The sequence below is a fragment of the Sinocyclocheilus grahami genome, unplaced genomic scaffold (genome assembly GCF_001515645.1).
Source record: "Sinocyclocheilus grahami isolate Dianchi unplaced genomic scaffold, SAMN03320097.WGS_v1.1 scaffold101.1, whole genome shotgun sequence".
Lineage (NCBI taxonomy): Eukaryota > Metazoa > Chordata > Actinopteri > Cypriniformes > Cyprinidae > Sinocyclocheilus > Sinocyclocheilus grahami.
In genome coordinates this window covers 571,141-593,398 of record NW_015505280.1, presented here as the reverse complement: position 1 = coordinate 593,398, position 22,258 = coordinate 571,141, and the positions used below count along the sequence as shown (strand labels likewise).

The 22,258-nt window shown below is 37.0% G+C and overlaps 1 protein-coding gene across 1 annotated transcript in view; it reads left to right on the top strand.

Annotated features, from left to right (window-relative positions):
- Positions 1-22,258, top strand: part of LOC107588287 (neurexin-3a-like) — a 296,505-nt gene that overhangs the window by 81,605 nt on the left and 192,642 nt on the right. The window contains exon 8 of the mRNA XM_016276323.1: positions 1,138-1,576. Within this exon, the coding sequence (XP_016131809.1) occupies positions 1,138-1,576 (439 nt within the window). The remainder of the gene's footprint in view (positions 1-1,137; positions 1,577-22,258) is intronic.

The following is a 22,258-nucleotide window of genomic DNA, read 5'->3' as shown; positions in this document are numbered from 1 at the left end:
ATATGTGTTACTAAATCCGATCCATGTCAGATGTTTTGCAATGTGACCGCAGTGTGAATGGTCATGTCAGATTTCATGCAGCTTTTACGTCACTCTAGATCGACATTCATCATAATTCCGCGCTAACGGGAGACACTTCAAACATTTTACATACCCAAAGTTATCAAGACAGTAGCGAAAGGTAATAAGTGGAAGTGTGATGTGTCAGAACTCATGTGTGTTACAGTGACAACTCTACAAGCAAAACATGAGGGCTCGTATCATAAACGTTTCAAAACTCTGCTTTCTTTTGTCACACCCTTGTCTTTATTTTTTCATATTGCCTGCACATAATTTCGCTGGCTTCTGCAGCAGATCACACTATAAATAAACGCATAATCGCTTACTTTATATCCGCCGTGTTTACTTCCATATGACGGCGCGCTGGGCAAGTGTTGCCAAATCCACATTTTCCCAGCGGATATGGGCTACTGTTTCCTCTGTTGCCGCGGGATGTTTTTCAACTTTGTGGGTTGACACGACCCCATGATTGGGCTAGTTTTGAGAAAGAATTGGGTGGATTTTGTTGTGAAAATCTGGAAACCCTGTTCATATCGTTCTTTTGCGCGTGCGGGTCAGTTCAGAACCATGATCTATTCACACTGGAAATCTGATATTGGCCACATTTAAAACAACAATGTGAACAGCTATACAAAAAAAATCGGATCTGAGAACTAAGGCTCGCACTGTGAATGTAGTCAGTGTTTCAACTGACAGGCACTAGGACCCAGAGCACAATGTCAGATTTGGGAAGCAGGCAGGGGGCAGGACTTGCTTCCTCAGAGCTTTTGTGGTAGAAAGTGCCATTGCAGCTTTGTAAACCTATTACCATAGTTATCAAGAAAACCAGACCCACATGCTTGTGCCAGCACAGCCCGAGTCAATTACCATTGAGAGACAGTCATTTGCAGGCAGTGGCCTGGCCTATTGGTATTATCACAGGTCATATTTGAATAAAGTCACATTTCCTGGACTCTCTATTTAGCATCCAGCATAAAAAAAATAATTTGCATATTCATATTTATTATTTTCGAAAGCCAGATAAAGATATCCCATATGTCATCATCATTCAGTGATTCTTTTCTTACATCCACACAGGTTGTTTACAAAAACAATGACATCCGGCTGGAACTCTCCCGGCTCGCCCGCATTGTGGATCCCAAAATGAAGATTCAGGGAGATGTGGTGTTCAAGTGCGAGAACGTGGCCACTCTGGACCCCATCTCATTCGAGACGCCCGAGTCCTACATCAGCCTACCCAAGTGGAACACCAAACGCATGGGCTCCATATCCTTCGACTTCCGTACCACCGAACCAAACGGCCTTATTCTCTTCACCCACGGGAAGCCGCAGGAAAGAAAGGATGCCCGTAGCCAGAAGAACACAAAAGTGGACTTTTTTGCAGTTGAGCTTCTGGATGGAAGCATGTACCTGTTGCTGGACATGGGCTCTGGGACTATCAAAGTGAAAGCCACACAGAACAAGGTGAACGACGGGGCCTGGTATCATGTGGACATCCAACGAGATGGGAGATCAGGTCAGTGTGTGGATTCTCAGACAAATACACTCACTTATTTATTCCTATTACTATTAATGCTGAACACATTTAATAAATGCCTTATTTTTTTTTTTCAAAATCCAGTATACTTTTTATTGTATATAATATTTATGTACTTTATCAATTTTATTTAATTAATTAATTAATTAATTTTTTTTAACTAGCATTTGCACTATTCTGTGTTGCAGTAAAGCTATTATTGTTGGCACATTTGATAGCTTTTGATTTTTCTTTGTATAAATGTGAAGTTAAATGTCAATAGATATAGAAATTAGAAATATAATAATAATTATTGTTATTATTATTATTATTATTTTAGTGTTGTCAAATCAATCGCGATTAATTGTATAAAAAAATAAAAGTTTGTGTTTACATAATTTGCAAACCGTATGTGTGTGTACTATGTATATTTATATGTATATTTAAATACATATAAGAAATATTTGCATGTTAATATATATATTCATATTTATATATGATTTATATTATACATAAATATAAATATATATTACAGATATTTCTTAATATATACATGTATGTGTGTATTTATTTATATTAATATTTATAATATTTATTTATTAAATAAACAGTACACACACATATATTATGTAAACACAAACTTTTATTTTCGATGTGATTAATCGATTTGATTATTATTATTTTTATTTATTCATTTATTTTTAATGGTAATTCATTGTTTATTTAGCTTGTTTGTTGCTTATGTTAACATGTTACAGTATTAAAGTATAGTGTAGGAGAAATATAGGTACAATGAGTGTTTTTATGCAGAGCCTATTTTTTGCTCTTTGTACATTGCTGAATATTATATGGCTGTTAATAAAGGAAATATTCACTATAGTAACCCAAAATCACTACATAGTATTTATGGTAAAAAAAAAACAATTTGTTAGGAGCACAAAGCAAACCCACTATTGTGGTTGTGCTGTTGTTTCATTTGCCTTATGAAATAGACCAAAAGGTAGGAGACATTTAGGTCTGGCCTTGTATATCTAAAATGACCTTGTAAATCTAATTTGCGAATGAAATGACTTTGAAATGAAATTCAAGAAAAAATATATTTAAAATGGATTTCCATGTGGGAAATATGCTCTTAGAATTAAAGACATTACCCATAAATTGTATCTCATTTTAAAAACCATTTTTAACTGAGCACATGAAGAACTCCCACTTTGTTTCATTATTAAATCGGTCGGATACTGTAATTGCTTGTGTGTTTTCCATAGGCGTTAAGCTCTGCAGCCCAATGATAACAGCTTTAAACAAAAAGCACAGTGGTTAGTCACCAATAATGGACAGATTTAGTCCAAAGCAGGCTGACATTTTCATTTAATTTCACATCTACTTTGACATAACTTTCTATTAGGTTTTATCCCCTTTATCGTTCTCTGTATCCTCCTTCACCTCTTTCTTTCTTTCTTGGCCCTTGAATCGCTGGCACTCTGTTTCTGAATTGATCAACGACTACTCCATATCACTTCATAGCACAGGGCCCTTGGGAGGTCTTGTAGGATATCAATAATGCAAGGTTTTAGACAGAGCCATGTGGGGGACTGGACCAGTGTCAGTTCTGAAGAGATTATTCCCATTGATCCCTGGTTCCCCACATGGGATGCATCAGTGTGTCTGTATGAGGGACGCCGCTTTACAAGATTCACACACTCCCCATGAGGTCATAAATAGAAAATTATTTTCTTGTAGCCCCCCTCTCCCTCAATCACATACTCTATGGATAGTGTTTCTATCCCTATCTTTGTCTCTTGTGGACAGGATAGACACACAACAGATTGTCTTAGTCTGAACCCTGCTGGATTACGCAGTGCAGTAATTTACAGTACTTTAGTTTACAGTTTATAGTCTCTTCACATTAAAAATGCATTTATTTTTTTTCTTATTTTTTTTTTCTCACCTTCACTAAAATGTTTCCATCCACCTCACAGGTGTGGCATATCAAGATGCTGATTAGACAGCATGATTATTGCACAGGTGTGCCTTAGGCTGGCCACAATAAAAGGCCACTCTAAAATGTGCAGTTTTACTGTATTGGGGGGTCCGGAAACCAGTCAGTATCTGGTGTGACCACCATTTGCCTCACGCAGTGCAACACATCTCCTTCGCATTGAGTTGATCAGGTTGTTGATTGTGGCCTGCCAATGGCTGTGCGAAGTTGCTGGATATTGGCAGGAACTGGAACACGCTGTCGTATACACCGATCCAGAGCATCCCAAACATGCTCAATGGGTGACATGTCCGGTGAGTATGCTGGCCATGCAAGAACTGGGATGTTTTCAGCTTCCAGAAATTGTGGACAGATCCTTGCAACATGGGGCCGTTCATTATCATGCTGCAACATGAGGCGATGGTCATGGAAGAATGGCACAACAATGGGCCTCAGGATCTCGTCACGGTATCTCTGTGCATTCAAAATGCCATCAATAAAATGCACCTGTGTTCGTTGTCCATAACATACGCCTGCCCATACCATAACCCCACCGCCACCATGGGCCACTAGATCCACAACGTTGACATCAGCAAACCGCTCACCCACACGACGCCATACACACTGTCTGCCATCTGCCCTGTACAGTGAAAACCGGGATTCATCCGTGAAGAGAACACCTCTCCAAAGTGCCAGATGAAAACTTGTTGAACCAAAATTCTTTGGTTATGCACTCCGATTGTTGCAGCAGCTGTCCGGGTGGCTGGTCTCAGACGATCTTGGAGGTGAAGATGCTGGATGTGCAGGTCCTGGGCTGGTGTGGTTACACTTGGTCTGCGGTTGTGAGGCCGGTTGGATGTACTGCCAAATTCTCTGAAACGCCTTTGGAGACGGTTTATGGTAGAGAAATTAATATTCAATTCACGGGCAACAGCTCTGGTTGATATTCCTGCAGTCAGCATGCCAATTGCACGTTCCCTCAAAACTTGCGACATCTGTGGCATTGTGCTGTGTGATAAAACTGCACATTTTAGAGTGGCCTTTATATATATATATATATATATATATATATATATAAATTTTTTTAACCAGTTTTAGCATTATGTATATACTATTATAGTATTATATAGTATAATTTGAACTAGCTTTTATTATTACACTTCCAGTTTTTAATTTTAGTTTAAAAACAAATTGCTCTTAACATTCTGATCTATTTACATTTTACTTACTTTACCTTTTTTTATCAGACATTTTTAGCCCAAAATAACGAATGAGAAAAATCACAAGCAATGTATCATACAGTTGGCAACAATATTAGCATTACTGCAATACAGAATAGCGCAGAAGCTAGTTAAGAAAATAAGTTGCCATGGCAACATTTCTAACTCATTTTCATTTTATTTATTTTTTTATCTTATATTTTACTTATTTTCTTGCAGCTGTATTTCAATTAACAAATGTGATTTTTGTCAATAAAATAAAATAACTTTTGGGGACAGTTTAGGGGTTAAATGCACAAACCTAAACTGTTAAAAAACTAATTGTAACATTACTGGACCACTAACAATAACTGTGTGAATGTGTTTTATGTATTTTATGGCTCATATAATCTCTGTCTCTCTTTATTTTGTTTTAAAACAGTAATATTACAAATGTTGCTTCTTTAGCCCTTATTTATTTTTAAAAACGAGCTTCTATGCTCTGTACTGTAATATAGCTAATATTTTTGGCACCTTTATGATAAACTGCTTGTGATTTTTGACATCTGGGGCTTTGGGGTAAAAATGTCTGATAAACAAATGTAAATTTAAATGCAAATAGATGAGAAATTAAAATGAAAATAACAATAATAATAATTAGGCTCATGTTCCCTATCAAGAACAAAAATTAGTTCAATTAGGGTTGGGTATCGTTTGAGTTTTTTCAATACTCAATACTGGCAATACTGCCAAATTGATACTTTTAAAACAGTTCCGGTGCCTAAACGGTGCCTTAAACGATACTTATTAATAAATAAATAAAAATTCCCCAAAAAATTATGGATTGGCCATTAGCACTATAAACACATGATGTCTGTTTCATTCATACTGGACGCCAGAGGGTGCCCTTGCACAGAAAATCCACATATCCAGTCACAGAAGTAGCGGAACTCATGACCCTCCAGGAAATCCCTTATATGGACAAAGACATTGCTATTATAGCTGTAACTGAGTAAACAGAACATATAAACCTTTTGAATGATAAAACAAAGACATTAAACACTCGACTGCGACAATATAGTTTATCTGTGTTATTCAAGCCATCTCTGGTATTTTCATAATAATTTAGTATATTTATAATCCATTGCTAATCGATGTATTCTTTTTAAAGTAGCTTATGGAACATATTTTCTGCCTCCTCTGTGACAAGAAGCCACATCAGATCACAAAAGGAAGCATTTGACTGGTGTTGTGGAGTAAAAAGGTTATAATGTTCTCTTTTGTTGGACAACAGGTTTAGAAATGTGAATACAAGGGACGTTTATCTTTAGGCATTTTAATTTAAGCATTTAGCTTAGTTAACGGAAGGCTACCTGCTGCCATCAGAGCAAGTGTAATTACTGCATTCACGCGCTCCTCGGATGCTCTCATTTCCCGAGCTGTGCCTTTAAGTCGGAATGTGAAAACAACGTAGACACTCTCGTTACTACAAAGATTTGTTGGATTTGTATTAGAGCTTTCCGACTTGAGTTCACATGCATTTTCTCAGTCGGGAAATTATTTTTCACGTGCGGTGCCGGTGATGATGCTTCTTACATCCATTTCGGAGAACCAGAGGACAGATATTTCAACCGATTGCTCAGGCATGGCACCGAAATGAGGCACCAAAATCTGCATTCTGATTCGGTTCTAGTACATACCGGTTACATAGGTACCAGTGCCATATTGGTACCAGGTTTCGGTACCCAACCCTAGTCTCAAGAGGATACAAAGTGTCAGACGTAGCAGACATCGACATGCATTGTTTTGCTCTTGTACTGTCAGAGAACGTCATGATATCTTTTTCTGTCCTTGTGCAGTGTTTTTCGACAAATGTAAAAGTCATATACAGCTGTTTAACACTCCATTGCCTGAGATACAGATTGTAAAATTCAACCTCCTGCACGTTCATTTGCCATGAATGTCAGTCATCATCATCTGCAAGGGCATCAGATTGAGTGTCACTTAGTGTTATAGCGAGTTTGTGAGAAGAGCGAGTATGAGAAGTATTCTGATACTGACTAGAGATGTGTCTAAACGTTGTCATTTGACTGCACTTATGCCACAAGGCAAAATATGCAGCTTTCAAAGTGTCAGTCACCCACACACACATGCACATCTTTGTGCACCTGGACTGCACATTTGCATGGCTCATGTCTGAACTAATAACCAAACACTGAAATGACTAGACAGCCCTTAAAAGAGCACATTATACTTATTAGTGATGCTTGCTAAGCTGCTTAGCTAGAACACACAGAAGAAATTCCTAGTAAAGTCTATGCACCTTGACTCAACCAGCTCTTGACTTTCTAGTGTGCAGAATGCATCACACAGCCAGTAAACAGACCTTGTGTCTTTGGGTACACCAGCTGAGACTTTATGACGAGAGTCAGATGTCCAATCACAATATAGCACAGTCCCATGTACTAATTATTATTTATAGTTTATTATTTTGCATAATAAAAATTTTATGAAAATCTGCCTTCTTTACACAGGAAGACAGCATAATTCCAAGCCAATATCATAGCAATCTGTATTGTGTTAATAGATTTAATATTTTGTTTAAATCTGCTATATCTGAATGATGGTTTAATACATTTTCCTTTAGCTTCCCAACTTAAAAAAAAATGCAATACTGTTATAGCTCACAGTAGAATAAAGTTAATACTGTGTAAAAAGGTAAAACCTGTTTTCATGCGGTAATTTGTCTGTTTCATTCATACTGGACGCCAGAGGGTGCCCTTGCACAGAAAATCCACATATCCAGTCACAGAAGTAGCGGAACTCATGACCCTCCAGGAAATCCCTTATATGGACAAAGACATTGCTATTATAGCTGTAACTGAGTAAACAGAACATATAAACCTTTTGAATGATAAAACAAAGACATTAAACACTCGACTGCGACAATATAGTTTATCTGTGTTATTCAAGCCATCTCTGGTATTTTCATAATAATTTAGTATATTTATAATCCATTGCTAATCGATGTATTCTTTTTAAAGTAGCTTATGGAACATATTTTCTGCCTCCTCTGTGACAAGAAGCCACATCAGATCACAAAAGGAAGCATTTGACTGGTGTTGTGGAGTAAAAAGGTTATAATGTTCTCTTTTGTTGGACAACAGGTTTAGAAATGTGAATACAAGGGACGTTTATCTTTAGGCATTTTAATTTAAGCATTTAGCTTAGTTAACGGAAGGCTACCTGCTGCCATCAGAGCAAGTGTAATTACTGCATTCACGCGCTCCTCGGATGCTCTCATTTCCCGAGCTGTGCCTTTAAGTCGGAATGTGAAAACAACGTAGACACTCTCGTTACTACAAAGATTTGTTGGATTTGTATTAGAGCTTTCCGACTTGAGTTCACATGCATTTTCTCAGTCGGGAAATTATTTTTCACGTGCGGTGCCGGTGATGATGCTTCTTACATCCATTTCGGAGAACCAGAGGACAGATATTTCAACCGATTGCTCAGGCATGGCACCGAAATGAGGCACCAAAATCTGCATTCTGATTCGGTTCTAGTACATACCGGTTACATAGGTACCAGTGCCATATTGGTACCAGGTTTCGGTACCCAACCCTAGTCTCAAGAGGATACAAAGTGTCAGACGTAGCAGACATCGACATGCATTGTTTTGCTCTTGTACTGTCAGAGAACGTCATGATATCTTTTTCTGTCCTTGTGCAGTGTTTTTCGACAAATGTAAAAGTCATATACAGCTGTTTAACACTCCATTGCCTGAGATACAGATTGTAAAATTCAACCTCCTGCACGTTCATTTGCCATGAATGTCAGTCATCATCATCTGCAAGGGCATCAGATTGAGTGTCACTTAGTGTTATAGCGAGTTTGTGAGAAGAGCGAGTATGAGAAGTATTCTGATACTGACTAGAGATGTGTCTAAACGTTGTCATTTGACTGCACTTATGCCACAAGGCAAAATATGCAGCTTTCAAAGTGTCAGTCACCCACACACACATGCACATCTTTGTGCACCTGGACTGCACATTTGCATGGCTCATGTCTGAACTAATAACCAAACACTGAAATGACTAGACAGCCCTTAAAAGAGCACATTATACTTATTAGTGATGCTTGCTAAGCTGCTTAGCTAGAACACACAGAAGAAATTCCTAGTAAAGTCTATGCACCTTGACTCAACCAGCTCTTGACTTTCTAGTGTGCAGAATGCATCACACAGCCAGTAAACAGACCTTGTGTCTTTGGGTACACCAGCTGAGACTTTATGACGAGAGTCAGATGTCCAATAGTTCTGCTAAACTACACAGTCAAGTTCTGTTTTTTTTTTTTTTTTAGTGTCATAATTCTAAACCCACGCACATATTTGTCCAGATCTATTATCTGCTCCACAGAAGCCTGTAGCTGCTGCTCGGGACAGATAACTGACTGCTGTCACACACCACGCTCTCCTCCTGTCAGTACATATACACTTCAGATTTTCTCTAATGCACACTCAGCATTTCAACCCTGACAAACACCTCTTTTTTTCCAAATTGTGGAAATGTGACTGTGTGCTTGGAAACTTTAGGCCTGGAAGAGCAACCGTTGATTAATTGGCTGTAGAAATTCTAAACATTTAATACAGGGGTCATATCATGAGAAATTATTTTATTTTTATTTTTAAATAGAAAAATACAAATAAAGTGTTGTTCTGTTTAAAAGTTAAAAGATTTTTTTTATTACTATAAAATACATTTAAAATGATTTCTCATGGTATGACTATGACCCCTTCATGAAATGTTTTGCATTTTTACAAGCCGATCAGTATTATAAAATTCTATGTATATTCTTTCAGAAGCTCTATACTCTAACATCTAACCATGTTATATCACATTTTATATACAAAAGACTACATATATGTATAACAATTAACATGAATATGCAATGGCATGAATTTTTGTTTGAAATTTTGATTGACATGAATTATCTTCTAAACAAAGAAAACTTCCCTCACAGAACAGCCTGCTGGAATATAAAACAAAAGCAAGCTGGAGACTAAAATATCTGAATCCCGTTTTTTAAGAGTTATTAAATTCATTATGCAGCTAGGCTCTCTCAAGTCATTTCATATCTTATTCTCAAAATTACACACAAGACCATTGCATACACTGCATATGAGTTCAGAAAACTACACTTTTGTGGAGTGAAAGAGATAAAAAAAGTGCTTTATTCTTTATAGATCCAGAATTCTAATTTAACACTGGGCAGTTTTATTGTACAGTGTATATTACAATATTGCTCCTTTTTTTTTTTTGGTATATTGGTATGTAACCCATTGACTATAACATTGACTACAGTATATTCACAATATAGCACAGTCCCATGTACTAATTATTATTTATAGTTTATTATTTTGCATAATAAAAATTTAATGAAAATCTTTTATTAAACAAATTAATTCCAAGTGCCTTCTTTACACAGGAAGACAGCATAATTCCAAGCCAATATCATAGCAATCTGTATTGTGTTAATAGATTTAATATTTTGTTTAAATCTGCTATATCTGAATGATGGTTTAATACATTTTCCTTTAGCTTCCCAACTTAAAAAAAAATGCAATACTGTTATAGCTCACAGTAGAATAAAGTTAATACTGTGTAAAAAGGTAAAACCTGTTTTCATGCGGTAATTGAACAAATTTTAATGCATCGTCTGATGTGCCTTGCAAATTTAGTGCTGAGATTTCGTTTTGCACGTTAATTCCTTTAGCCATTAATGTAGAAAATTAGTTTGTTTGGTTAATAAATGCAAAACCTAATTTCCGCGCAAACGGCCCTGATCATTTCAAAAGTACCTCGACAGGTCATGCCTCAGTAATGCTAAATTAAATAACGAGATCGGATGATTGTGGGATGAGCTGATATGTTGATAATTGGCTCAGATACTTTGTTCATATGCACGGTTTGCCATGCGGATTGTTAATATCATTTATATGTGTCTAAACTCTTATGTTTTAATGTGCTTTTGTGTTTGCAAACAGGCCGCGTTGTACTAGGAACTTTGTTTTTTTTTTTACTAAACACCACTGGCTATAGTGCTCGAGTTAATTGCTATTGATTCAGGCAGTGTGAAGGTCATCTATGCCGGCCTGGGGGCCCCAGAGAGCCAAAGTGGACCCCACAGCCATGGCCCTTAAATCACCTGAGAGTGCACTGAATGCTAGGGCTATGGTCCCTTAACAACACTCAAATATAATCACAACTGAGTTTACTCACATTCTGTGGATTTTTTTTCTATCTTTGTCAATACTATATTTCTCCCATGCTTGACTGTAGTGAAGCCCATGTGGCACGGAGGCCTGGGTGATTACTATAAAACTTTATAACACAAACTGCAGGTTCACTCAGTAGTGCGCTGCAGTTCTGTTTTACTTTCCTGTTTCAGCACAAACTGTTTTACCGCCGAAGGCTTTTAGCATATATTGATTTGATACTGTAGTTTCTCTGATTAAGCCACAAAGAGCACATTGAGATGACATCCGTGAGGGTTTATCTTGCAATTACTCTTTCCAACCTAATCTGGGTAATTATGTCAGTGATTTTACTCTTTCCTCAGGTTGTCTTTTCTTTTGATTGCCTTCATTTCTCTCTCGGTTTCATTCTCTTTGGAGAGATGATGAGGGGGAGGAACCTTTGTAAATTGCACAATGATTGGGGTATAGCATTTCATGGCAAAATTCACAAGACAAAACACACAGGATTTAAAAAGATATAGATCCATGCGATTTATTCTTTTAGCTACAAATGTGTTTATCCACAAACAAAAATACAGACACATACATATTTTATTTATTGAAAAATGTCCGATGTGGCATTGAGAAAGATGTGAATTCTGTTGGTCTGTTTTTCAATGTGGCATTGATGTAAATTGTTTTTTTACATTTTTTAAAAACTTGGATAGACTTCTTTGATCGTTCCATAATATGCAAGTGTTTTTTCAGGGTCTAGTGCTTTTGAGTGTTGCATTTTTAATATGATATATCAAGTTAAAAATAGTTGTAAACTAAAAGTTTAACTTGTAGTTTGTTGATTTAATTTTTATTTATATTATTTGTGTGTGTGAACTGATTCTTTTAATGAATCTCACAAAAAGACTCTCTTATGTCATTTTATTTAAATATAAAATCTAAAAATAAATTATATAAATATAAAATTATATAAACAGTATTAAAAAATTAAAGATTATTTTCTTTCTTTTCTTTATTTATATATATATATATATATATAAAATGACAAATTTATTTATTTATATTTTGATCACTACAATCATTTTAGTGTACTTGTGCCCGTCTCTAATGCACAGATTTGAGTCCACACTAGGGCTGTCGCAGTGAAGAAATTACCCTTGTGGTGATTTTGAGTGGCTCAATAGTGCGGTATGCGATATTATCGCATTTATAGATTTTTTTAGTTATGTATTTAATTATTGCTTGCTTGCTTACAATATAAATGAGCTATTATTATATGTATAACAGTTAGTTCCGATTCTCGAATCTGACGGAACAAGAGGCTTTCTAAGAGTGCTGATATTTCACCAGTATCAGCTCTCTGCGCTCTGAGCAACTGATGGCAAACTGATTTTTTTTTTCATTAATATATGACTTGACCTGAAAAAGGACAGACGCAGGTATTCGCACACGCTCAGTTAATCTCTCTCTCTCCCGTTCCCTGTTCAGTGCAAATCTACGGATCCTCTGTACAAATCACAGTGGTACACTGAGGGTCAATGTAAATAAAAAGAGCCAGTTGGCGTAAAAAACGTATTTAGCACTCTCTACACATGCATTAAGTGTAAAACGCATAGCCTCATGAAAGAAAAAAACGCGAACATTGAGGTTGTGGATGTTGCTTGTCATACTCTGCAGTTGGCTTGTCAGTATCGAGGTATTACAATATTGCGGTTATCACGATAGCCCTAGTCCACACTCACATGTACGTACATACCCACATGTTCAGACATCTTGGACTAAGGATTGAGGGTATGGATCAACACTCAAGTCAGGTCTTAGGGGTAAACATGTCAGTATAAGATTTCACAGCAGTCGATCAAAACGTGCCGCCCCTGTGGTCCCGAGGCCTTGTTATCTTCCCTCATCCCTTCCTCTCCATCCCCAGCAATCTGCCTGATTTCACAGCTTTAGGAAATCAGCTCATATTCTGCAGATTTCCCCTCCCTATCATTTACCTCTCTTTGAAAAGTCTCTAATCATGCTGAATAGCCAATCAGTGAAGCACTAACAACAGCATTCATTTGACCATGGTACACAAGCTCATCCAGACGGAAGTGAAAGGGAACTTTGTGTCTGCTATTGTGTAGCTCTTTATTTAGAACCAGGTGAAAATGATTTGTTCCTTTAAGAAATGCATCAGTGTGTTGACATATTAGACCCCATCAATAGAAAGTGTTCAACATGAGTGTACAAAACATGGCATTACATCACGAGAGGGAAGAGGTGGTCTCTGCCGCTGGCTGAGGAAATGGAAGATAGCATTGCTTTGCTTGACAGTTGTGGATATTGGATATTTCGAGAGCTTCCACATTATCTCGCGCTCTTTATATTCCCTTTCTCACTCTGTTCTTGCATTCTGTCTTTGTTAGAATATATTCCTGTTTTATACTATAAATGGGGCATGTTCATAGCTTTTTATTGTTGCTGTTTAAGTCTGCTTATAATGTCAGTGAAAGGCTGTTCTAAAAGGTAGGCAGCATAATTATGATTCTTATAAGATACCTTATTTTTTAGTCTAGGGCAGCATAGCATGCATCTTTCACAGAAAAGACAATCCCATAATGCATTGCAACAGCTGACCCAAGATGACTGATGGAGCCGTATGAATCTCCTTAATCATAGAGTGAGTGATAAAGCTCATTAGGTTCTGAAGTATTTTTTGCATTGGGCAACATTTTATAATCAGACCTGGATAATTTAATATGATGATTTAAATCAAGGTTTGCTTTTAAATAGCTTAAAAGCGCCGTGCGAATTAGTGGCAATTCGGCGTCAGTTGCTTGAATGCAACAACAAAATACAACATCAAACTCACTTTAGCCTATATATAAAACAGAACTTTTATTAACAAAACAAATAAAAATACACCAAGCTATAGGGCAGGCTATGCCTAATATAAAATAACAAATAACTTACATAAAGTTTAAATAGGTATACAAAATTAAAATGTGTAATATGCAGTATAAGCAAATAAATAAGAAACGTAGAATGTTTATTAGAAAAACAAATAAAAATGTCAAATAAAATAAATAAATTACACAAAGTTTTTAAATAAAGTAAAAATCAGCAAACACTGTGGAACAAATTAAATAAGAAACAAATGTTTTAAAAAACTTCCAAAAAGTCAACAGGCTTTTCAAAATCCAAAATACTGCCAAACAGGCGCTTTTGCATTGAGTTTCGAAACTAAATCATCCGCCACCGTGTTGTCTGTCTCACCCCACTCTTCTTGTCAGTCAGCTCGACTCACTCTCCTCACTGGATAAATGAAATCTGATCTGTGATGCGACTGTCGTTCGGCATGCTGCGTTGAGTAGCCGCATTCAGTTTTTAATTGTAGTGTCTGTTCTTTTACTGAACTAAATTATTTTTATTACTATAAAAAATCTAAAAGACAGTGGGGGGTCGGTGCCGCGGTGGGCAAGTGTCATAACCGGTGTTGCAACTTAAGAACGGTATCATCGTCAGCACCGTCTATCGTGGCAAGCCTAGTACTCATCAGGATTAAAACTCATTTCTGAGAGTTCATGATGGCCATTTTCATCACTGGCCATTTTCACTTTAATAAAGACCATCAGATAGTTAGGCTATGAGATATTGTACCTTTTATCATTTTAGGCTGAAAATTAACATTTGTCTGCTAATGCATTAGCACTGAAGATACCTGTACTGTACAGGCTCTACAAACAGACAATGGGTTTATAAATACATCAATACTCTTTAAGAGTATCAGAGTAGAAACTCCGAACACAAAATTGAATGAATTTTTTCACTTTATCTCAGTCTGCCATCTTGTGTAATACTAGTGTGGTGGAGTAACATGAATTTCTGTAGCTCTGAGCTAATCGCAGTGCTGTTTGTAAGATAATACTTTTGTTTTTGACTCTTTGAGTCTGTGACTTAGGACAATACATGAGCACAGAAAAATGTGAAAGCTTATTTTTCTGTTGTGGCATGAACATTACTTTCTTTCAATATTCATAGAAAATGAAAGCATGTTTCTTTCCAAAGTCCTTTTTTTTCATTTTGTCTCTGAGCACTTATCTGTCATGCAGACTTGAATAATTATTGAAATGAGCAGACTGTGGAACAGAATATCTGAATTTTTAATTTACTACAGGAAGCGAACAGTCAAAAGAATCTTTTTAAGTGGGAGAACTTGCACAATTGGTGGCTGACTAAATACTTTTTTGCCCCACTGTATATAGTTATATATAATTAATTATGATCTTTTTTCCCCGGTAACGGAATAAAAAAGGTAATTTTAGCTTTTAATGTCACAGTTCTGACGAGTTTATCTCACAGTCGCTAGTTATAAACTTGTAATTTAGTGTGATTGGGGGTTGTTTTTTTCCACTTTTAAGTCCACAATTTTTTTTTCACAAATATAATAGAAACAAACTCTGGTTGGTCACTTTACATGTTGGTCAGAAATCTGTTCTTGTAGTTCTTTTTCAGAAAATGCTGCATTGTGGAGCAGACTTCATGCTGATAATGTCGCATATACAGACTTTTGATTATGTATAAGCTGACTCTCAGGTCACTGAATAGTACTGAGCATTTAAATAGTGTTTTATCACACTGCAAATCCAAGCTGACACCAAGTAAATGAGTCATCATTGAGCATTCACATCCCATAGTATCTCATTTTACATCAGTGTGGCTTTATTCTCTCCCTCCTCTCCATGCATGGAGGCACACAGGAGCCGAGGTCTCTGTCTGCCCCTCTGTCACAGCTGGTTAGAGGACCAAGAGGTGATGTCCCTCGATAATCCACCTAACTTGCTCTTAGTAGTCACTCACAGGTCTGCTGAAATTTTCAGATCGCAGGTGTTGGCAGCCTCAAAAACCTTCATGAATGATTGTGAGACAAGGACCTTCATCAGGTGAAACAGGGTATTACATCATTGTTTCTGTAATCATCTATGCCAGTCACTAACATTCCTGCTTTCTTCCCTTAGAAAAATTTAAATGAGTCATGAAAGGACAAGGAAGGAGAGCACAGTAGGGGACCATAGAGAGAGAGTCAGCATGAGAAAGACAAGAAATATGGGAACTAGCATAGCTGTTAGCATATGTGGCCATAATGTAAAGCTATGATGCCCATGCAAGTTATTCTAGGATAAACACAACCTACGAAAACAATTAGCTCTCCATTAGCTCTCCATTTCATTTCTATCTGGGAGAAATAATAAATATTAAAGAGATTTGTGATTTTTATATGGGCCTCTCCCTGCTATTCTCTACTATCTACAATAAAATAAGAAACCCAAGAAGAGAGGGATTCATGGAGGGCTTGTGGGTTTGCTGTAAGCGGTGTGGCTCTGTGGTTGAAAACAGTTTATTTTCAGTGGCAGGAGAGTTATTGAACTGTTTCTAATCCAGCTCTGAAGCTAAATGAGTGCAGACGAGAGCGGTCCGCAAGCTGCTTCCACAATCGTGGCTGAAACAGATCAAAGTAAATCCTTTTGTGTCACCGTTGGGAGGAGCAGAGAGGCAGCATGTGGAGGAGGATGTGCCTACTGTATTTGGTCTTCCTCTTCTCTTTTTTTAAGGGGCGCCTCTAAATTATGCAATTTGTTTCTGCAGTATAGCTACAGTCCGCTGTTTATGGCAACCGCAGGTGTCAGAAACCCCCTTCAGGGTTTCACTATAAACCAGTCCTGTGCCTACACTAGCTATCTTTTAGAACAGGCCAGAGCGTGAGAGCTGATTAACTCTTTTAAGTGGTTTTGGAGGATGCATAAGAAACTTGCACATTGTCTATTCACAGGCGGCACTGGTTCTTTAAAATTGTTCATTGTGTACCGTGTCCATGCAGTTGGCCTAGTGCTTTTAATTATCTGTATTTAATGTTGGTTGACATTAAGTGTTGGAAATCCAAGCTGACACCAAGTAAATGAGTCATCATTGAGCATTCACATCCCATAGTATCTCATTTTACATCAGTGTGGCTTTATTCTCTCCCTCCTCTCCATGCATGGAGGCACACAGGAGCCGAGGTCTCTGTCTGCCCCTCTGTCACAGCTGGTTAGAGGACCAAGAGGTGATGTCCCTCGATAATCCACCTAACTTGCTCTTAGTAGTCACTCACAGGTCTGCTGAAATTTTCAGATCGCAGGTGTTGGCAGCCTCAAAAACCTTCATGAATGATTGTGAGACAAGGACCTTCATCAGGTGAAACAGGGTATTACATCATTGTTTCTGTAATCATCTATGCCAGTCACTAACATTCCTGCTTTCTTCCCTTAGAAAAATTTAAATGAGTCATGAAAGGACAAGGAAGGAGAGCACAGTAGGGGACCATAGAGAGAGAGTCAGCATGAGAAAGACAAGAAATATGGGAACTAGCATAGCTGTTAGCATATGTGGCCATAATGTAAAGCTATGATGCCCATGCAAGTTATTCTAGGATAAACACAACCTACGAAAACAATTAGCTCTCCATTAGCTCTCCATTTCATTTCTATCTGGGAGAAATAATAAATATTAAAGAGATTTGTGATTTTTATTTGGGCCTCTCCCTGCTATTCTCTACTATCTACAATAAAATAAGAAACCCAAGAAGAGAGGGATTCATGGAGGGCTTGTGGGTTTGCTGTAAGCGGTGTGGCTCTGTGGTTGAAAACAGTTTATTTTCAGTGGCAGGAGAGTTATTGAACTGTTTCTAATCCAGCTCTGAAGCTAAATGAGTGCAGACGAGAGCGGTCCGCAAGCTGCTTCCACAATCGTGGCTGAAACAGATCAAAGTAAATCCTTTTGTGTCACCGTTGGGAGGAGCAGAGAGGCAGCATGTGGAGGAGGATGTGTGTATTTGGTCTTCCTCTTCTCTTTTTTTAAGGGGCGCCTCTAAATTATGCAATTTGTTTCTGCAGTATAGCTACAGTCCGCTGTTTATGGCAACCGCAGGTGTCAGAAACCCCCTTCAGGGTTTCACTATAAACCAGTCCTGTGCCTACACTAGCTATCTTTTAGAACAGGCCAGAGCGTGAGAGCTGATTAACTCTTTTAAGTGGTTTTGGAGGATGCATAAGAAACTTGCACATTGTCTATTCACAGGCGGCACTGGTTCTTTAAAATTGTTCATTGTGTACCGTGTCCATGCAGTTGGCCTAGTGCTTTTAATTATCTGTATTTAATGTTGGTTGACATTAAGTGTTGGGCAACCTTTTAAAAAAACACTGCGATGTATTGTTTTACATGCATTGTCGTCAAAAGGCATCTGCTGCCATCTAGTGGCACATGAAGGAAATATTAAAGTCTCTGATTGTCTACCAAGGAAGATAGAGGACATTTTAAGGACAGCTGCTGTTTTCTGGGTATTTGTCCTGTTTGATGCTATGCATAATGATGTGCTTCATTTCTAAGACGAATCGGATTTAAATGTTAAGTATTATTAATTAAAAAAAATAAAATTTAAGTGAGTTAATAGATTCATTTAGTTACTCAGACTACAAAATATATTTCCAAAGTCCTCTACATGACATTTCAGGCAAATCATCTTATGTAAAATAACACTGCTTCAAATAAATGGCCTGTAAGTCATTATAGTCACATTTAGGCCTGATGCTCTTTTAGATTTTTGACGGTTTATATTTGTCGAGCAGTTGTGCTGTGGAAAAACCTTTATTTTTTCCCTTATGACAAAATAATGGTCATTGAAAGTGACTCTGTTTTATGTATACTGTGTGATTATGGCAGTGAGCCAAAATCACATGTCTCTTTCGCTCTTGTGAGAGACTGCCATTAGCATCATCCGGGTATAAAGAGAACACACACCTGTGACCATTATTTAACATGCAAATGTGACTGTTTGTGTGGGTGTGACCACCTGCAAGTCTGTTTAATTACAAACATGTGCTGAACAATTTCATGAATGATTTGACTTAAGTAAAAGGTTTTAGTTTAGTTTTCACATCATTATTTGTCCACAGAAGCAGAGAATATTAGGACGAGGCGTCCTTCCTGCAATCAGGACAACTATAGCTGTTTCTCAATACCAAGTACGCAAAGTTCAGACTTGCGTCCTTGATAGTTCAGACTTGGCAAGTTCGACTCGGGAGTGTGAACTCCCAGGTACGGGAGGACGCAAGTCTGCTAATTCTGCAAATGGAACAGCAGCGTACTTGATAACGTCACTCAGCTCACCTTGGCTACTCCGGTTACCCTCACTGTATGTATATTTACAATAAAACGAAATATGATATCATACACCACTGCCTCTTTTCGTTTTCATTTCAACATATTAAAACATAAATATGTGGTTCAGGCAATATGTGCATATATACTCTGATTAACTTCACTGTATGTATAATTTAATTAATAATAAAATAATAGATAAATGGGACCAAAGATTGCATGCTAGATATACCCAAAAATAATTATTTCTCATGTTTAACCACTACAGAGGCATCAGAGGCATCGGCCAGTGTCAGAAAGACTAGCCGAGGTAAGGCTGCTCTCGGTGGGATACATGAGCTCTGAGCAACCGGTAATTGTCTGGAGCTCGCATCTCCAAACTCAGCTAAGCAAATTTTCAAATGGGTGCTATCTTTATAAATAAACCACATTTAAGTTTTAAACAACTACATTCTCGCCTGAAAAACTCTTAAAACTACATTTCATGACACAATAACAATAATATTTTGAAAATTACGTGGGGTTTTTTCTCCGCCATTAACGCTCGCTGGTTGGTGCGAAATGCATTCTGGGATACCCGGCTTCCTCAAGTTCGCACAAGTCACCTCTTGGTGGATCCTTGATAAAAGGGGCGGAACAAGAACACATCTGAAGTGTACTTGGCTAGATGTGAACTTTGAATTGGAACTGATAACGTTTCACAAGTCCGTAAGAACACAAGTACAGACAAGAACGCATATTGAGAAATGGTTTCCCATAGAGCTTCTGTATTGATCAGTGATTCTTAAACTTTTTTTTTTGTCTTATGTACTACCAAAACAGATTTGTTTTAACACTTTGTTATTCTGAATATTAGTTAACATTGATTAAAGGAATAGTTTGCCAAAAATGAAAATTTGCTGAAAATGTACTCACCCTCAGGTCATCCAAGATGTAGATGAGTTTGTTTCTTCTTCGGAACGGATTTGGAGAAATTTAGCATCACATCACTTGCACATCAATGGATCCTCTGCAGTGAATGGGTGCCGTCAGAATGAGAGTCCAAACAGCTGATAAAGACTCCTGTCAATTATTACTCAATTGTTGCTTCTGGCTATGAATCTATAATTCATAATAATGCTTCCTCCAGTGAAAAAGTCTCTCCCCGTTGTCCTCTCACATCAAAATCCACGGACTTATTTGTTTAGAACTGTTTTGGACTGTTTACGCTAGTAAACGGTGCTTGATCTGTGCATATTTCTCCTGTCAGATGAGACAACTTGGGTAGAGGACTTGTATTTTAGCCAAAAGCAATGATTTGACATTAAGAGCGTCTTAATGATGGATTTGTTTTTTTACAAACATGTAGCTTACAAACATTACTTGTTGATTATTGTGGTATTTTATCAGCTGTTTGAACTCATTCTGATGCCACCCATTCACTGCAGAGATCCATTGGTGAGGAAGTGATGTAATGCTAAATTTAAAAAATAAAATCAGGAATTACCTAAAATCTAAACTGGGCAGTTGGACGCTTCACTGCAACAGTAGACGTAATAAAAATCTCTCTCGTTCCATCTTAATTTCCAGCATGTGGCACCACAAGAGCTGATAAAGGTTAAGAGTCTAACCGGACAGCTAAAGACAATGGCAACAGCTGCTCTGTTTTGAGGCACTGCTTACCAAATGGTCTCTGCACGTCTGTCTCATAGGAGAGATTGAAGGTTGAATTGCTGCCTGCATTAATGTCCTTGTCATCTTCAGTTTAGAGTTTGTTGTCTGCCGATGAGCAGCAGGAAGACTGACAATTTAATGAACATTGATTGCCTTTTATGCCTGATGTTTCTCTCATTATGTCATTGAGACAAAGCTCAGTACAGGTCAGTCTGATCGCTCTGTGCCGCACAGATGATGATGATAGATCATATCACAGATACACCTTAATTAAGCAGCCTGCGCTCACTCAATATTAGAAGCTAAATCAATACATTTGTATTCCAGAGCGCTAGCCATCCAGGTTAATCGAAATGTTATGACACAAATGTATTATGGGTGCCTCAAGCAAGGCCTGTAACTTGAAATAAACAAATACATAAATGTACTGAAACAAATGCATTCACAGAGGGTCTATTATTTTTATTGAAAATATGTACCAGTTCTATAAAATATTTCTGTAAAAAAAGATATATATTTAAGTTTGGAATCAGTGAGACTTGTAATGTTTTTAAAGGAGTTTCTTATGCTCATCAAGGCTGCATTTATTTGATAAAAAACTGTAATCTTGCAAAATTTTATTACAATATAAAATAATGGTTTCTATTTTAATATCCTTTAAAATATAATTGATTTCTGTGATGCAAAGCTGAATTTCCATCAGCCATTACTCCAGTATAAAGTGTCACAGGATCCTTCAGAAATCATTCTAATATGCTGATTTATTATCAGTGCTGGAAACTGTTGTGCTGCTTAATATTTTTTTGGAACCTGTGATACTTTTTGTCAGGATTCTTTGATGAATAAAAAGTGAAAAAGAAGAGCATTTATTTAAAATATAAATATTTTCTAACAATATACACTACCTTTCAAAAGTTTGGGGTCAGTACATTTTTATTCTTTCTTTTTTTGAAAGAAATTAAAACTTTTATTCAGCAAGGATGTGTTAAGTGATAGCAAAGATTTGTATTGTTAGAAAATATTTATATTTTGAATAAATGCTGTTCTTTTTCACTTTTTATTCATCAAAAAATCCTGAAAAAAGTATCGCAGTTTCCAAAAAAAAATATTTGGCAAAACACCTGTTGCCAACATTGATAATTCTAATAATAAATCAGCATATTAGAATGATTTCTGAAGGATCATGTGACACTTTATACTGGAGTAATGGCTGATGGAAATTCAGCTTTGCATCACAGAAATAAATTATATTATAAAGTATATTAAACCATTATTTTATATTGTAATAACATTTAGCAAGATTACTTTTTTTTCTGTATTTTTGATCAAATACATGCAGCCCTGATGAGCATAAGAGACTTCTTTAAAATGCATTATAAGTCTTACTGATTCCAAACTTTTGAGCGGTATAGTGTATA